Here is an 18529-nt window from a genome sequence, read left to right on the forward strand (position 1 = left end):
TGGTGAAGATTTAAAAGACACTTGACTCATTTAGGCGTGACTTGGTCGACATGACTTCAAAATGGCTAAATAATATAATAGCATGTTGGGCTGCAACATTGACAGCCGTAATGATATTTTTGTTCATATGCTACTTTTGGACACCTGTAAAGCTGACAAAAATACATAACAACAGAACCAATAATTATACTCAGTCAACTATGCCTACCACACATAAGATAAAGAGGCGCAACCTCATTTCAAATAACTTTGGTAAACAACTATGCGGGAGGCATGAGGCATGAGGCATGAGAGCAGGACTCCATGTGTGCCTCCCAGTGAATCAGTTCAGCACTTTTTCAATTCCTTGGCAGAGTCTAATTGCTGGGGATTCCATCTATGGGCTTATGCTAAAGGAAACCCCCACTTTCTTCTCACCATTTGCCAATTTAATGCTACCTTCAACCCGAATGCCATACAAAAGAGTACGTATACTATGGAGGGAGTATTTTAACTGAAAAAACCTGAGGAGCATTTTTTCATTATTATGATTATCATTTTTACAAATAGGAAACAAAACTGGTTGTTATTAATGTAGAATGCAACTAACAAGGTAAACTATAGTTACATCACATGCATGGGCCCGAGGCCACTAATGCGTGTCATTCCAACAGAAATCCCAACACAATGTACCCTGGAGGTAATGACTAAAACAACTCCTAACACCACTTGTCAGAAATGGAAAAGTGTTCATCCAACAACTAAGGTAGTAAATGATAAACTGATATTTTCTACTAATGTTGCATTGGCTAATTTCTCCTGTGTTAGCTTTACAGGGACAGATTTTAAGGTGGGAAGTCTCAAAAAACATGATGTCATGATATCCATGTGCAAACTGCCCCACTGGTCCCATGCAGCGATATGTGGTGGTGGTGCAGTGCCCAAAAGTTGTATGACACACTGATAAATGCATCAGAAACGTGTCCACTGGTATCACTGCTCCTACCTGTGACTGTGTTTCCATCCACAGCAGAGGATATACAATTGGCTGCATCCATCTTTGGACCTCCACTCGTTTTTTCCCAAAGGCGAAGGTCCTCTTGGAAAGATGGCGATCCGACATACATTGATGCAATCGGCATCCCACGAGGCGTACCAGATGAGTATAAGTTGATTAACCAGATTGCTGCAGGATGGGAATCCATCTTGTTATGGATAACCCCGAATAAAAATGTTGACAGAATCAACTACATACGTTACAATGTACAGAAACTAGGTAACTATACGGAAGCAGGCTTTATTGCCATAAAAGAGCAACTAGCTGCAACTTCACTCATGGCGTTCCAGAACCGCATAGCGGTCGACATGCTCCTGGCCGAGAAGGGTGGCGTCTGCGCAATGTTCGGTGACCAGTGTTGTACGTTTATTCCAAATAACACAGCACCTGATGGGTCACTCACAAGGGCCATTCAAGGCCTCCGCACCCTGAACCACAAGATGAAGGAGCACTCTGGCGTGAGCACATCAGCCTGGTCTGAGTGGTGGGAAAAAATGTTTGGCTAATATAAAAACCTGGTGTTCTCTGTCCTAGTTTCTATAGCTGTGTTTGCAGCTATTGTTACATTGTGTGGATGTTGTTGTAATCCTTGCATAAGGGCATTACTTAACTGACTTATAACCACTGCTATTGCCCCGACAAATTCAAAATTGGCAGAAATATATCCACTATTGGCACAACAGGTTAATGACAGTGATGTTGTTGACCACGATGATGATGTTATGACTTCTCTTACAGACCTGTTCTCTGATTCAGAAGATTACAAGTAATTAGTACAATATTTTCCTCTGAGTGTAACTGTTTGTTTTCATAAATATGACTCTGTAGAATAAAGCCGAAAGGATGATCTATTAGATGATGTGAGGATTTGAGCACATGTAGGATAAACACGGGGATAATGTAAAAATAATTGTAAATATAATTAAATGAAGAAATGCTTTGCTCTGCTCCAATTCAATTACTGTCTCTGCCTGCAATTAAGAAATGCTTTGCTCTGCCCCAATTCAGTTACTGTCTCTGCCCGCAATGAAGAAATGCATTGCTCTGCTCCAATTCAGTTACTGTTTGTGCCTGCAATAAAGAAATGCTTTGCTCTGCTCCAATTCAGTTACTGTCTCTGCCTGCAATGAAGAATGCTTTGCTCTGCTCTAGAAAACGTGGTAGCAAATGTAGGATAAACAGGGGGGAAATGTAGGAATAATTGTGATCATAATTATCATACATTTGCTTCCAATAAAGAAATGCTTTGCTCTGCCCTAGATAACGTGGCAGCCTCCTAGCAGGAGATAGCAAGAATAAAAACATCTAATCATCAGAACTGTTAGAACTGCTGCCTGTTAAAGAAATGATGACCACACATGTATTCAGCAATCTTCCACACATGCACACGCACATGAACAAACATGTACACCTTGTTTCAAACAGTTTTGCTTGTCGTCTCCTTTTTGTAACATCCATGTAAATCAGGGGCGTCTTAAAACTAAGTAAATAGAGGTGCTGAGGAGAGGATAATCAGAGAGTGTAGTGGTGAATTGTACGAGACAGTTCCTCTCCTCTCTCCTCGCGAGACTTGAACTGGTGTCTTTGCTTCCTTTTTTGTCCTGTTTAATGAATGTCTGATTGGTGAACCTGACACTTATGGACCAAACAGCAGTGGAGAGTACCCACCGTTTGTGGAGTCCTGAGAGGGAGTGCTGGAGAGCCCCCCCTCTGGCGACTCCATCATTCTGCTGGGGGACTTCAATGCCCACATGGGCAATGACAGTGAGACCTGGAAGGTTGTGATTGGGAAGAACGCCCCCCACCCCTCCACGATCAGAACTCAAATGGTGTTCTGTTACTGGACTTCTGTGCTCATCATGGGTTTTCCATAGCAAACAATTTTCTGGCATAAGGTGTTCACATGTCCCCTGGCACCAGGACACCCTGGTCGCATTTTGATGATCAACTTTGTGGTCGTGTGATCGGACTTGCGACCATATGACTTGGACACTCGTGTGAAGCGAGGGACGTAGGTGTCAACTTATCACCACTTGGTGGTGAGTTGGCTCTGATGGAGGGGGATGGAAGATGCCAGTCCGATGTGGCAGGCCCAAACGAATTGTGAGGGTCTGCTGGGAATGGCTGGCAGATTCCCGTCAGAAGGAATTTCAACTCCCACTTCTGAAAGAACTTTGCTCACGTCCCAAAGGAGGCAGGGAACATTGAGTCCGAATGGACGATGTTCCGCATCTCCATTGCTGAGGCGGCCGACCGGAGATGTGGCCGTAAGGTGGTTGGTGCCTGTCGTGGCGGCAACCTACGAACACATTGGTGGACACCAACAGTGAGGGATGGTGTAAAACTGAAGAAGGAATCCTATCAAGCATTTCTGGCCTGTGGGACTCCCGAGGCAACTGATAGGTACCGGCTGGCCAAGCGGAATGCAGCTTTGTTGGTCACTGAGGCCAAAACCCAGGCGAGGGGGGAGTTGCGCGAGGCCATGGAGAACAACTTAAGGACGGCTTCGAGGAAATTCTGGTCCACCATCCGATCTCTCAGGAGGGGGAAGCAGTGCACCGCCAACACTGTATAATGGGGACAGGGCGCTGCTGACCACGACTCGGGATGTTGTGAGTCAGTGGGGAGAATACTTTGAAGACCTCCTCAATTCCACCAACAAGCCTTCCCACGAGGAAGCTAAGTCTGGGTGCTCTGAGGCAGGCTCTTCTATCTCTGGGGTTGAGGTCACTGAGGTGGTTAAAAAGCTCCTCGGTGGCAAAGCCCCAGGGGTGGATGAGATTCACCCGAAGTTCCTCAAGGCTCTGGATGTTGTGGGGCTGTTCTTGTTGACACGCCTCTGCAACATCGTGTGGACATCGGAGACAGTGTATCTGGATTGGCAGACTGAGGTTGCGGTCCCCCTTTTCAAGAAGGGTGACCGGAGGATCCTTGAGGGTGCATGGGAGTTCCCCCAACCAGTCTACGTGTTTTGTGAACTTGGAGAAGGCGTTCGACCGTGTCCCTCGGCGAGTCCTGTGGGGGGTTCTTTGGGAGTATGGGGTACCGAACCCCCTGATACGAGCTGTTAGGTTCCTGTATGACTGCTGTCAGACCTTGGTCAGCATTGCCGGTAACAAGTCGGACTCGTTTCCGGTGAGAGTTGCACTCCGCCAAGGCTGCCCTTTGTCACCAATTTTGTTCATAACTTTTATGGACAGAATTTCTAGGCACAGCTGAAACGTAGAAGGTGTCCGGTTTGGTGGCCTCAGCATCGCATCTCAGCTCTTTGCAGACGATGTGGTTCTGTTGGCTTTATCAAGCCATAATCTCCAGCTCTCACTGGAGCAATTCACACCCGAGTGTGAAGCGGCTGGGATGATAATCAGCACCCCTAAATCTGAGACTATGGTCCTCAGTTGGAAAAGGGTGGTATACCATCTCCAGGTCGGTAATGAGATCATGCCTCACGTAGAAGAGTTCAAGTATCTTGGGGTCTTGTTCATGAGTGAGGGAAGAATAGAGTGGGAAATCAGACGGATTGATGCAACGTCTGCAGTGATGCTGACTTTGCATCAGTCCATTGTGGTAAAGAGGGAGCTAAGTCGAGAGGCGTAGCTCTCAATTTACCAGTCGCGCTGTGTTCCTACACTCACCTATGGGCATGAGCTGTGGGTTGTGACCGAAAGAACAAGATCCCGGATACAAGCGGCCGAAAATAGTTTCCTCCACAGGGTGTCCGGGCTCTCCCTTAGAGATAGGGTGAGATGCTCGGTCATCCGGAAGTAGCTCAGTGTCGAGCCGCGACTCCTCCGCATTGAGAGGAGCCAGATGAGGTGTCTGAGGCATCTGATGCCTCCTGGACGCCTCCCTGGTGAGGTGTTCCGGGCATGTCCCAGCAGAAAGAGACCCCGAGGACGACCCAGGACATGCTGGAAAGACTATGTCTCTCGGCTGGCTTGGGAATGGCTCGGGATCCCTCCGGAAGAACTGGAAGAAGTGGCTGGGGAAGCTTAAGTCTAGGTATGTCTCCTAAAGCTACTTCCCCCGCAACCTGACCCAGAAAAGCAGTCGACAATGGATGGATGGATCTAAAATCACCTGTTAAAATTTGAGGAAATTATAAAACTAACAGTGCAGATTTGGATCTTTATTAAAAAGGATCTGAAAATAGGTGTGTCTTCAACATGGATTTAAATATAGGAGAATAAGAGGGAGGAGAGTCAAGGGAATTTAGCTCAGAATAAAGTGAAAAAATAAAGAGTGCAAAGAAACTGATGACTGCGTATCTCTTCCTTTGACACTGTATTCGAGGTTCCCTGGTGGAAGACATTGGGACGATGCCAGTGACTGGGTAGCCACATATCCCCCGCAAGACAAACAGCAGCCCAAGCAACCAGGTGGCAATGCCTCTTGCGCACGCCTCCGACTCCTCCGCAGCTTCCCCTTGGAACACAAGCTGCTACTGCTCCTGCCGCTGCTCCCCCCTACTCTCCACCTGTGCAGTCTGCTCCTGCTGGCATTGTACCACCAACTACTACCACAAAGAAATAGGTATTGTCGTGTTTGGTAATGTGCTCTTAGACATTTCATCCTTAATTATTCAGATTATGAATGCAGTGGGCATCATTGTGGAGCAACTGGTTAGCACATTGGCCTCACAGTTCTGAGGACCAGGGTTCAAATCCCAGCCCCGCCTATGTGGAGTTTTCTGGTTCTATCCATGCCTGCCTGGGGTTTCTCCGGGAACTCCGTTTTCCTCCCATATCTCAAATTAATTGGAAACTCTAGATTGCCCTTAGGTCTCTATGTGCACTGCGATTGACTGGAAACCAGTTGAGGGTGGACCCTGCCTCCTGCCCGATGATAGCTGGGATAAGTTCCAGCAGTCCCACGAGCATTGTAAGGATAAGCGGCTCAGAAAAATGGATGGATGGGTGACTGTGGTACATTCTCTCACCCTGGACACCCTGTTAAATGGACACCTGAGGCGAGCAGTTCTTTGAACACCTTAAGTGTGCCTTGCAGTCCTGCCCCACTCTTGGGCTCCCAGACTCCTCCAAGTTGTTCAGTATGTAGATGAATGACATGGCAACATGACATCAGTGTTGCTTCAGCGCCATTGAGACAGTCTCCATCCAGTGGGGTATTTCTCTGGCCAACTTGATCCAGTGGCACGAGGTCGTCTTCCGGGCCTTCATGCAGTGGCAGCCTGTGAACAGGCTGTACTTGCTACGCATCACTATGTGGGGTATGCATCATTCACTCTGTTATGTCACTGTGTAAATTCTATTTTGCAGGAGTGACGCTCATCACACTTGTCTGCTCCGCATTGGCTCATATACAGTGTTGTTGGGACTTCTACATGTATCAGCTACTCTCGTGCAGCTCCATATTGAGGGGGAACCAGATTTTTGCACTGTAGAATTACAGCAATTATGTACACCTGGTGTTGACCTCTCTAATACGCCCTTGCAAAATTCAGGTTTGGTATTTTATGGAGACAGCTCTTCGCGAAATCCTGATAATGGTTCCTGCTGTAGTGGCTTTCCGGCGGTTGAGGATTTTGGAATTGTGTCTTGTTCACCACTCCCTTTTCATTACTCGTCACAGGCAGCTGAATTGGTTGCACTCAAAGAGGCCTGTAGTTTGGCTGAGGGAACATTCGTCACTATTTAGACCAGGGGTCGTGAACCTATGGCTCAAGAGCCATATCTGGCTGTTTTGATGGTTGCGTATGGGTCGCAGGGCCCTCATAACGACATACTGTATACAGTATGTCAATTCTGTCGCTTAGGCAATGGATATGAGACAGAGACAGTTTGTCCTCGTGGAGTTGCTGTAGTTTCCTGTCTAATAAGGGGGTCGATGTGGGCAGACTGATAAAGATATGATATTACTATGTTAGTTATCATGATAAAAGTATATCATTACTACTACAGTTGCTGTTAGGATTGTTTTATCATGCGTTTGTTTCTGTTAGTCTTAGTCTGAATTTCTCTCTTTGTGAGCTCCGTGCGTGTCTTGAAGTGTGACCCAGTGACACCTGGGAGGCTATGCCCCCTGCTGACCTCGAGCTGATGCCCCTGAACACTGGGAAGCGATGTCTCCATCCTGGTCTCAGTATGTTCCCCTTCTGATCTTAAGCAGATACTCCTCAACACTGGGAGGAGATAACGCCCTTCTACCGCAGGAGGATACCCCCAAATGCCATAAACATGTCTTTAAACAATGCCCTGCTTTTTCTCTTGTGGATTTATCAGGACATTCTTGCGGTCTTGAAGAAACATGTACCTTAGTGTTCGTGTACTGTTGGTGTAGCCATCTGTGTCAGCATTTTCACTGTGTAACCATAGAACCCTTTGACCTGAGAATGCAATAAAAAAGAGCAGACAGGGACTACCACTTTGGCAGTCTGAGGTAGCGCACTCTCACAGTGTGTCCTCCGTCTGTCCCGTGCACGAAAAGACAATCTTGGTTGGTTTGAGTTCACTCTCTACAGTCCTCAGGCTTGTCTTAGCTGTTTTTCTAGGAAAATCTCTGACACAGACGCAGAAGGGTCGAACGCAGATCGGGTCGAAATTAATTGTGGAAACGCTTTTGACAAAGTTGGCTAAAAGAAAAAGAGATGAAGAGTATAGTTGCACAGTTTTCAGTAAGAAGAAAGTCAGGAATTCGCCTTTGTGGAGAAAAAAGGTTACTTTGTGTTTATAATGACAAAATTGCAAAGGCGTCACTTCGCCACACGGTAATCGCATGCAATTGGATCAAGTCAGCAGCAACTACGTGTTTGGACCCAACAAGGTGACTGGAATTCAGATAGCTTTGCTGATACTTTGGTAAATTGTGAGAAACACAGACCCATTCACAGATGGGGAGCTTGCCAAGCTAATCAAATGAATAAAAGACATGCATCTGTTGGCAAGTATTGTTGGCGAGCGCACGTAGGTAGGGAGAAATGAAAAAAATGTAACCAGTAGACCAATTGATTGTGAAAACTTGGAATGCACTTCCCATCACATATCACACACTGCGGCCTGTGAGTATTGCTGTACTGACAATGTTTGGTTCTACCTATGCATGTGAAAAGTCCTTCTCATATTTAAAAAAACATTAAGACCAACCTACAGTGAAGAAAATGAGTATTTGAACACCCTGCTATATTGCAAGTTCTCCCATTTAGAAATCATGGAGGGGTCTGAAATTGTCATCGTATGTGTATGTCCACTATGAGAGCGATAATCCAAAAAAAAAATCCAGAAAACACAATGTATGATTTTTTAACAATTGATTTGTGTGATACAGCTGGAAATAGATATTTGAACACCTTACAAAACCAATGTAAATATTTGGTACAGTAGCCTTTGTTTGCAATTACAGAGGTCAAACATTTCCTGTAGTTCACCAGGTTTTCACACATTACAGGAGGGATTTTGGCCCACTCCTCCACACAAATCTTCTCTAGATCAGACAAGTTTCTGGGCTATCGCTCAGAAACATGGAGTTGCAGCTCCCTCCAAAGATTTTCTCTTGGGTTTAGGTCTGGAGAGTGGCTTGGCCACGCCAGAACCTTGATATGCTTCTTACGGAGCCACTCCTTGGTTTTCCTGGCTGTGTGCTTCAGATCATTGTCATGTTGAAAGACTCAGCCACGCCCCATCTTCAATGCTCTGACTGAGGGAAAGAGGTTGTTCCCCAAAATCTCACAGTACATGGCTGCGGTCATCCTCTCCTTAATACAGTGCAAGTTGTCCTGTGCCATGTGATTGGCAAACTTAAGACGGGCCTCGACATGTGCTGGTTTAAGCAGGGGAACCTTCCATGCCATGCATGATTTCAACCCATGACATCTTAGTGTATTACCAACAGTCATCTTGGAAACGGTGGTCCCAGCTCTTTTCAAGTCATTGACTTAATCCTGTTGTGTAGCCCTGGGCTGATTTCTCACCTTTCTAAGGATCAGTGAGACTCCACGAGGTGGTATCTTGCATGGGGCTCCACTCCGATTGAGTTTGACCGTTATGTTTAGCATCTTCAATTTTCTAACAGTGGACGTTTTTCACCAAGCTGCTTAGCAATTCCTCCGTAGCCCTTTCTCTGTGTGTGCTGTGTGGAGTTGTAAAAATTTCTCTCTTTTCTTTTTTCTGAGTGGGAACAGTCTGATCTCAAGCCAAACTAGAAAGAGCAGGTTGAGATGGTGTATAATTTTAAAATTACACCTTGGCACAGCCTGATCCAGGATGAAAGCACAGAAATACAGTGCACAAAAGGCTAATTCTGTATTTTAAATATAGGAGGCAATATAAAATTAACCTTAAAAATTTTTTGGGGGTGAAACAGGTTCTGCTTTTCCCTATGTCAATATAACAATGTCACACAACCTTTGTCTCCAATTCTTCTCTGAACACTACTCAAGCTCCTTCTGATACTACTTGTCTTCCCTTTATGTCGGCACCTGACCGGTTGACCACATTGCTTTTTGAGGGTGTGTACTGGCTTTGTGGACACAGTGTCTACACTAGGCCCATTCCAGATTGGCCAGGTCGGTTTGCTCCTCTTGTTTTGACAGACCACTTATATATTATCTCCACCATATCTCGTTCCAGTTGTTATTGACAAACCTAGTTTAACGAACACCATTCGGTCTGGGGCACACATGTCCCCACCAATCTCAAGGTTTGGAGTAGAGGTATTAAGATATACTAATGATTTCCTCAAATTGGGGCTGGAAAACTGATGGTACTGTATGAAAGCCTGAATCATAGTTTTCCCATTTTTGTCAACACACCCTGTCCATTCTTGAGGCTTCACATGTGGAAATTATCGCGTTTTGTAAGATGGCTCTCCAAAATTGCATTACACTTGTTATGTTATTGGCTTTTCAGGGCGATGTTTGTACTCTTTTGCATCCAACCTGTTACACATACATTCTGACAATGCTGGCGATACAGGTATCCTAGCCAGCGGCATCAAAAATCTCACGACAGTTTGTGCTGTCATGGCATGAGAGGACTTGCACGATTCGAATTGGTTGACTGGACGTGGTTGGCAAGCATGGTCTATGTTCAGCGGCATTACACACATGGAGTCACAGTAGGACACCATGGCAATGTCATTTGAGGGTAACAGCATGACCGGGAGAGCTAAAACCCACAAAACAAAACCTATGAGTGGTGAAGGTAGAAATAATAGAACAAATATTTGATATTTATGTAAAACATAAATCACACAGTAGACAAGCATTTAACCAGGAATTAACTGAAGATGCATGTTTTGGGAATTAGTCAAAAGCCGTAGTAACAGGAAAAAAAGGCACTCAAGTAAACTCCAGACAGGAAGGCTGGATCTGAGATTTAAATGTCTTGATGTTACTATTGTCTGATCTTTACAAAATCCTATGGTTCACCAAGTTAGAACACCCTACCCCACTGTACAAGCTCTATTCTCTTTCCATCTTTTGTGGTTTTTGTTTTTATTGAAACGGAACCTTACTGAATACATCTCAAGCACATCGACCCACTTCAAACACGATGTTGATTAAGCCTCTTGTGAACCTTTTGATATAGGAGTACTCTGCAAGCCTGTTGATATTCAGATTAGTATACTGAACAGAAGAAAAGAAAGAGGGAACCACATTTTTTTTTTTTTTTTTTAGAAACATGGTTGTGTATGTCTGTCATGGCCAAACTCTCAACCTGAATGTTAATGCTCTGTGCTACAGATGCCTAATGCAAACCTACCAATTGTCAAATGTTGGCGTCTTTAAGTACTGCCTCACTTCTTCGGATACCTCCAGACAGCTGCGAGAGTAACACATCATGATAATTAATAATTAAAAATGAGTTTGTATATTAATATTAATGTTAATGTAAGTATTAATTAATATTAATGTTAATATGAAATGGGTTCTTTGAGTAAAGGATTTATACAGTTGTACATACCTCATTTGAAGGAACTTTTCACGCACATGCTCACATTCATCTTTGGTTTTATGCAAGGCTCTCTTGTGGTAAAATGGAGAAGGCTTGTGTGTGCTCTCTGACAAGTCCTTAAATAACCCAAGCCAGCTAAGATGCTCCACACTCTAAAAGGAATTAACCAGAGACAGACGTCAGTGAGATACAGTACTGTACTGTACAGTATCTGTTAATGAAGTACTAAAATGATATTAAATAAACAAACAAACAAAAAAAAATCAAATTCTACTTCAGAATGGGAAATAAAAGGCACATGCACATATCGACCCCAATCATCTGCCCTTTTGCCCTTGATGAAACATTGGCTATTTTTGCTGCAGCAAAGGGCTTTTTTTCCTTCATTCATCTTATTCTTCTTGTCCTTTTGGCTTGTCCCGTTAGGGGTCGCCACGGCATGTCATCATTTTCCATGTAAGCCTATCATGTGCATTTTCTTCTCTAACACCCATTGTCCTCATGTGCTCCCTCACAACATCCATCAACCTTTTCTTTGGTTTTCCTCTCACTGTTTTGCCTGGTACCTCCATCCTCAGCACAATCTACCAATATACTCACTCTCTCATCTCTGAACATGTCCAAACCATCAAAGTCTGCTCTCTTTAACCTTGTCTCCAAAACATCCAACCTTGGCTCATTTCTTATCTGTCCAACCTGTTCACTCCAAGCGAGAACCTTAGCATCTTCATTTCTGCTACCGAAATGAAGATGTTGAGGTTCTCGCTCGGAGTGACCAGGTTGGATAGGATTAGAAATGAGCTCATTAGAGGGACAGCCAAAGTTGGATGTTTTGCTGACAAGGTTCGAGAGAGAGACTTCGATGGTTTGGACATGTTCAGAGGCGAGAGAGTGAGTATATTGGTGGTAGGGTGCTGAGGATGGAGCTGCCAGGCAAAAGAGCGAGAGGAAGACCAAAGAGAAGGTTTATGGATGTGGTGAGGGAAGACATGAGGGCAGTTGGGGTTAGAGAGGAAGATGCAGGAGATAGGCTAAGATGGCAAAAGATGACACGCTGTGGCGACCCCTAACGGGACAAGCCGAAAGGAAAAGAAGAAGAAGATGTTAGTACCCAAATATGAGCCCTATTGTTTGCATTGAAGATGCTCAGCCCAAGTTAGCCTAGCCTAGTGCGCTATCAACTTTACCTTACATCCACATATCCTTTGAATTGTCATATCCATTATATTTTCACACACGTCGTATGTGATATGAACACACGTTTGATGTTTCTTCAACAGCAAGGTTTGATCGCAAACATTACTCGTTGTTAGCCAGCTAAGCTAAGGTGGTCTGGGCCTATTAGCAAATTTAAATTGGTATAAGTAAGTAGGTAGGTACTAAGTACTCACAGTCCTCATTGTATACGAAATGTAGGTTTTGCAGCTTGTGTAAGTACTCATGATATTGTGTACCTCATGTGCTGACTGTTTATTTGATAGCTTTTATCTGACTTAAACTTTAACATAGATTAGTTAGTATGTAAATTGTGTATCTTATGTGCTGACTTTGTATATGTGATTGCTTTTATCTGACTTTAACTTTAACATAGACTCGGTAGTGTGTGAATTATGCATCTTGTGTGCTGACTTTGTTTATGTGATTGCTTATTTTTGTCTAGCTGCAGCCCGAAGTAGTGGACAATTCCTGTGCATCCTGTAGGCAGGTCCCAAGCCTGGATAAATGCAGAGGGTTGCAGCAGGAAGGGCATCTGGGATAAAAATCTGCCAAACATATATGAGCATTCATCAAATGACTTCCATAACGGATAGGTCGTGGCCCGGCCCAACTATGCTTGCCCCCGGCACTGTTAATCTGCAAGGTGTAGGTAGAAATTCAGGTAATGTAGGTATTTAAAAAAAATGAAATAAACTGTCATCAATTCCACCCAAATCATTTAGTATTTGAGGGGCATTTATTTGATTCCTTGAGCGAATTCCACATATAGTGATTATTTGGTGCTCATCACCCTAATTAACCTATGCCCACCTAACCTCAACATACCATATCTCATTCCTCTGCTTGTACTTCTCCCTCTTGTCCATTCCCATCTTTGTTTTTACTGTCCTACTACAGGGTATATCTAATTGTTTTTCTTCAATGTAACCCGTCTTTGAGTGCTGTGAAAAGTGCTTCGCAAATGTGATGTATTATGATTATTTTAAAAAAAAAATTATTATTATTATTATTATTAGTCAAAGGAATTTTCAATTTGGGTAGGTCTGTGCTGACCCCCATTTAATGTGTTTGAATATGATTGTGTCATGCTCCTGACTTCCTGCCCAGGCAGGGCTTGGCCAGCCAATTAGTCAGCACCGTGTTACAGTTGATGACACCTAGTATATATAGGACTTGGGGGACGACTTGTCCTCCGCTAGATCGTTGTCTTTGATGCTTCGTTCCCGCACTCCCGTTCGTCTGACTACTACTCTCCGTGTACCGACCTCCGCCTGTTCCTTGACCCCGCTATTAAGCCTGCCGCACGAATACTTCTGCCTGGTTTGGACTGCCTACCTGAACGCTGACCTTGGACTGAATAAAGGTTTCCTCTGCACTGTCTGTGTGTCTCTGGAGTCGTGCATTTGGGTGCGCCCTCGTGCCCCATTCGTGACAGAACGATCTAGCCATAACATGGACCCAGCTGACTCCAAAGCCATCCGCCGTGCGCTGCAAGTTTAGGGCAAACGCCTGGTCGAGCAAGAGGCTGCTCTCCAGGGTACTAATCAACGGATCCATGAGCTCTGCGCCCAGCTGGAACCGTGGCTAGCTTCTCAAGCTAGCGCGGCTGATACGCCAACGAGGGTCGTTCTGCCTGTTACTGAGCCTCCCCGTGCCAGCATAACTCCGCTCTCCCGACCAGAGCGGTTCTCAGGCTACTCCGGCAACGTCAAGCCCTTCCTGGCGCAGTGCGACCTCCACTTTGAACTTCAAGTGTCCGCTTTTCCCACGGACCGCTCCCGTATCGCCTTCGTCATTTCCCACATGACGGGGAGGGCGGAGGCGTGGCCCACTGCCGAGTGGAGTCGTAACTCGGAGATCTGCCGCTCATGGACGAGGTTCGTCTGCGCGCTCACCCAGGTTTTCCAGTACGCGGCTCCGGAACGCCAGGCCGCGTCCTCGCTCATGACAATTTGTCAAGGACGTCGCCGCGTGTCCGACTACGCCATTGAGTTCCGGATCTGGGCTGCCGAGAGCCGTTGGAACGAGGAGGCCCTCCATGACGCGTTTTACCAGGGACTGTCCCCACAGATCCGTGGCCACTTCATTGCCATGGATCTTCCACCTTCGCTAGACTCCCTCATCGCATTGGCCCTCAAGGTGGACCAGCGCCTGACCGTGCAGAGGCAGATGGACGGCCTGAGGGAGGAGGAGACGGAGAGGCTCAGCCCGGTCGCTTCTCAGCCACCCGCTTTGTCTGCCACATCGGAACCCATGCAAGTGGAGGGGCTTGGCAGCCCAGCGGAGGAGCGCTTACGTCGGTAACGAGAAGGGCGCTGTTTCTACTGTGGTCGTTTGAGACACGTAATCGCCCGCTGTCCGACTCGGCCGAAGCGCCCCGACCTTGGGATCTCGACACCGGTGAGTGTGCGGTATACTGGCGCTAAGTCGGAGCGATCGCTGTTGCACCTCACCGTCGGGACCGACGCCCATTCGTGCGGAGTGACCGTGTTCATTGACTCCGGTTCGGATGCGAACCTCAAACATCCTCGGATAGTCGAAGCGTTGCGGGCGGCAACCTTTCCCACACAGCATCCTCGTGTTGCTTACGCCGCCTATGGCAAGTTCCTCTGCCGCGTAACACACCGCACGCAAAAATATGTATGGACTTTCCGGATAGGCACACAGAGCGTATTAGTTTCCACATTTTCAATTCTAGTAACAGTGACATAATCCTGGGGAGCCCGTGGCTCAAGAGACACAACCCACACATTGATTGGGTCACGGGTCGGATTAGGGCATGGAGTGAGGACTGTCGCAAGCGTCGCCGGGGAGGACGGAGGGATCCAAGTTGACGGAGGGATCCAAGTTGCCGAGCTTAGCACCGCCGCCGAATTAGTCACAGTACCCTCTTGCTACCATGATTTGAAGCAAGAACTCTGGCGCCGCACCGGCCGTATGACTGTGCCATCAAACTCCTCCCGGGTACCTCACCCCCCCAAAGGGAAACTGTTCTCTTTGACAGGACCGGAGCACCAGGCAATGAGGGAGTACATCGAGAAGTCCCTGGCAACCGGACTTATTCGACCGTCATCCTCACCAGCCGGCGCGGGGTTTTTTTTTCATTAAGAAGAAGGATTCCACCTTGCGACCCTGCATCGACTACAGAGGATTGAATGACATCACGGTCAAGAACAGGTATCCTTTGCCCCTGATAGCTACAGCCTTTGAACTCCTCCAAGGAGCCCGGATCTTCACCAAGGTGGACTTGCTCAGCGCGTATCATCTGGTGCGGATCCGGGAGGGCTACGAATGGAAGATGGCTTTCAACACTCCCACGGGGCATTACGAGTATCTCGTGATGCCCTTCGGACTGACCAACGGCCCGGCCGTCTTCCAAAATTTCATTAACGACGTGCTTCGGGAGTTTCGGAATAAATCCGTCTTTGTATACCTGGATGACATTCTCATCTTTTCGGTAGATCTAACCTCTCACATTCGACAGGTCAGAGAAGTGCTCCGGCGTCTGCTGCAGCACCAATTGTACGTTAATATGGACAAGTGTGAGTTTGGGTCCGCCCTCATGCCCCGTTCATGACAGATTGCTGAATTCTGAACATTCGCGAGAGTGGTGTAGCCTATCCCAGCTAACTAACTGAAACCCTGAACTGGTCACCAGTCAGTCGCAGAGTACATATCAACACCATCACTGTGCGGGAATCGATCTCATGCTGCCCGCACAAAAGTCAGGGGTGTACCATATCTCAGTTGTTTATTTTTCCTTACATTTTTTTCCCCGATTGAGTTGTCCAGGTTGTAGGTTATCAAATAGTGGGGAAAAAAAGTTTAAGAATAATTTATCTTTTTCTCCAACAACCAGACATTTATTAATAGTCACCTTTATTAATAGTCATATTATTGACTGTTGATTTTGTTTATATAAATACATTATTTAAGCATGCATTACTGTATTAAGGATTTTGACCTTACGTGCTATTGAGGACCTGCCTCTAAAAATATTTGCACTTCTGTATGGAAAATACAAATCTGTCCATCAATCCATTTTCTAAGACTCTTATCCTCACTGCCGTCCCAGGAATGCTGAGCATATCCCAGCTGTCATTGGGCAGGAGGCGGGGTACACCCGGAACCGGTTGCCATCCCAAATGCAGGGCACATGGAGACAGGCAACACTCGCCCTCACAATCACACCTAGGTGCAATTCAGAGTGTCCAATTAATGGTGCATGTTTTCAGGATGTGGACAGAAACCAGTGTGCCCGGAGAAAACCCATGCAGGCTCGGGGAGAACATGCAAACTCCGCACAGATGGGATCGGGATTTAACCCTGGACTTCAGAACTGTGAGGCCAATGCTTAACAGCTACACTACTGTGCCATCGGAAAAATAGTAAATATAATACTGAAAAAAAATTCCAAGATCACGAATGTCTTGGTGTTGAACAAGTTCCTATGGAATAATGACAATGTTCATATCATAAAGTTAGGCACTTCAAATAACGATTCAGCTAGCTGCAATATTTGTAAAGTTTTTCCATTTCACAAGTGTATATGAAGTAATTAAAAATAATTTCCCTGTACCTCCAGTTTTTCTCGGAATAAATCCACCTGTTTCTTCATCTCATAGATGACTGCAGGCGTGTTTCCTGCTTCAATGAGGATTTTCTTTTCCAGGCATTGGAGTCTGAGGTAACAAGATAATTGACTTTACTCATTCAAGTGGTTTGTACAATTATGTACTGTAATAAAGAAAGAGGTAACATTCTTCTTGCAACATTTTTCACTACAGTACTCCGCTTCGCACATTATGGCACAGAATAACTTAATTAAAATGGTATTCTTAGCTTCAGTGGGTTTCATGTTTTTTTTTTTTTTTTTTACCTTTTTTCCATAGATGAGAGATCAAATCCAAGTGCACCTGCGAGCTCCACACCTTATTTAGACAAAAGAGACTCAACAACTCAGTAACATCACGGTGTTGCCATTTTTTTGGAGGTGAGGGATCGGGGTCAAGGTAGACATACCTAATGGCTCACTGTTGCAACCAGAAGCCACCACTTCCAGTTTGTAACAGGAGTTTGGATTGTTAGGCTCTAAATTTGATGAGATGTTGATGATGTTGCCTTTTCGGTTGTAAAGCTTTAGGATGTCATGTGGCCCAGCTTCAGCTGCAGAGCGGAACAGATCTGGAAAGATTGTATGAGTGTTTGCTGTTTGCAATTCAATGCCTTTCTATGGATGTTCACACAAAAATTCAACGCTTGGTTTTGCTTTAATTCCATACCGTAAATGTCAAACAGTTGTGTGTGAACTTTGGTTTGAGGCTTACATAACTCTTATGGAAGTTGCATAATGAAGGACGAGTCACCTTTGAATTGTGGTTTTTGTTGAAGCAGTGTGGGGGATCCTCAGATCTATCTATGAATCTTCAGGTTACATACTATTGGCCTTTCATATGCTTCCACAGCACTTGAAACAAAATACACAAATATCTTCTGCAGACCAATGAGGTGAACATGCTGACTGAAGAGCTGTCAGTGGCAGCTGCATGCTATAAGAAAGTCACTCGACCTCCATTGCTCCTGAGCTAATCTTTCCATGACTGAATCTTTGCTGTGCGAAGTAGGTTATCCCAAAGGAGCAGTGCATATCTGGTCTCATTCGACTTTCACATCACAAGTCACATTTTAATTGTGCGTTTCGCCTGTATCAAAAGATTTTCACGCCCTTCCATTCAAGGACTCCAAAATCATCAGTAGTAAATCTAGACAAACACACCATGACAATTTAAAATGTCATTTTCTACATTAAGTGTGTTACTTATAATTAACCCTTTTACAGCACAGGAAGTGTATTTTCTGCCCTTACCTTTGACATCCTGAGAAGAACAATTCACTGAGAACTCTGCTTGCTCTGGTCTACCATTCACTGTGAAGTAAATTATCTTTGTTGCCATCTTATTCATTTAGAGTTGCTCACGTCTTTGTATGTATTGTCGGTCTGAATCAAGCGTGTATTTCACTACATTATCCTTTTGAAAACGCTCCACCTCCTTTTGTTGTCAATCCCACCTCTTCCTCTCCTCCACTTTCTGTCAACCATTGCATAGGGTTTCTTAATGACAACACCAAAGCAATCGAGCAATAACACCACACCCCCCACAAACAAACAAACAAACAAACAACTAAATAAATAAGTAAATAAATAAATAATTGCCTGTAGTCAGGATAACCATACAAAATATTTTCCCAAAACATTTTTAAGGAGATACAATATATCACTCAAGACAACCATGAACACTTTAATGAAGTAGCTTTGAAATAATGTGTGTCATAGTATGAAATCACATGCTCAGGGTCACAGAGA

At 45.2% G+C, this 18529-nt stretch overlaps 1 protein-coding gene across 1 annotated transcript in view; it reads right to left on the reverse strand.

The window, feature by feature from the left end:
• The window catches only part of si:dkey-219c10.4 (high affinity cGMP-specific 3',5'-cyclic phosphodiesterase 9A), a 36495-nt gene extending 18347 nt beyond the window's left edge, over window positions 1–18148 (reverse strand). The window contains exons 1-6 of the mRNA XM_061841495.1: window positions 18032–18148; window positions 17188–17349; window positions 17045–17096; window positions 16745–16847; window positions 10957–11099; window positions 10756–10815 (exon numbers count right to left, since the gene is read on the reverse strand). Of these exons, the coding sequence (XP_061697479.1) occupies window positions 10756–10815; window positions 10957–11099; window positions 16745–16847; window positions 17045–17096; window positions 17188–17349; window positions 18032–18128 (617 nt within the window). The 5' untranslated portion in view covers window positions 18129–18148. The remainder of the gene's footprint in view (window positions 1–10755; window positions 10816–10956; window positions 11100–16744; window positions 16848–17044; window positions 17097–17187; window positions 17350–18031) is intronic.
• Between the last annotated feature and the right edge of the window lie 381 nt (window positions 18149–18529).

The sequence above is a fragment of the Syngnathoides biaculeatus genome, chromosome 14 (assembly GCF_019802595.1).
Source record: "Syngnathoides biaculeatus isolate LvHL_M chromosome 14, ASM1980259v1, whole genome shotgun sequence".
Taxonomy (NCBI): Eukaryota; Metazoa; Chordata; class Actinopteri; order Syngnathiformes; family Syngnathidae; genus Syngnathoides; species Syngnathoides biaculeatus.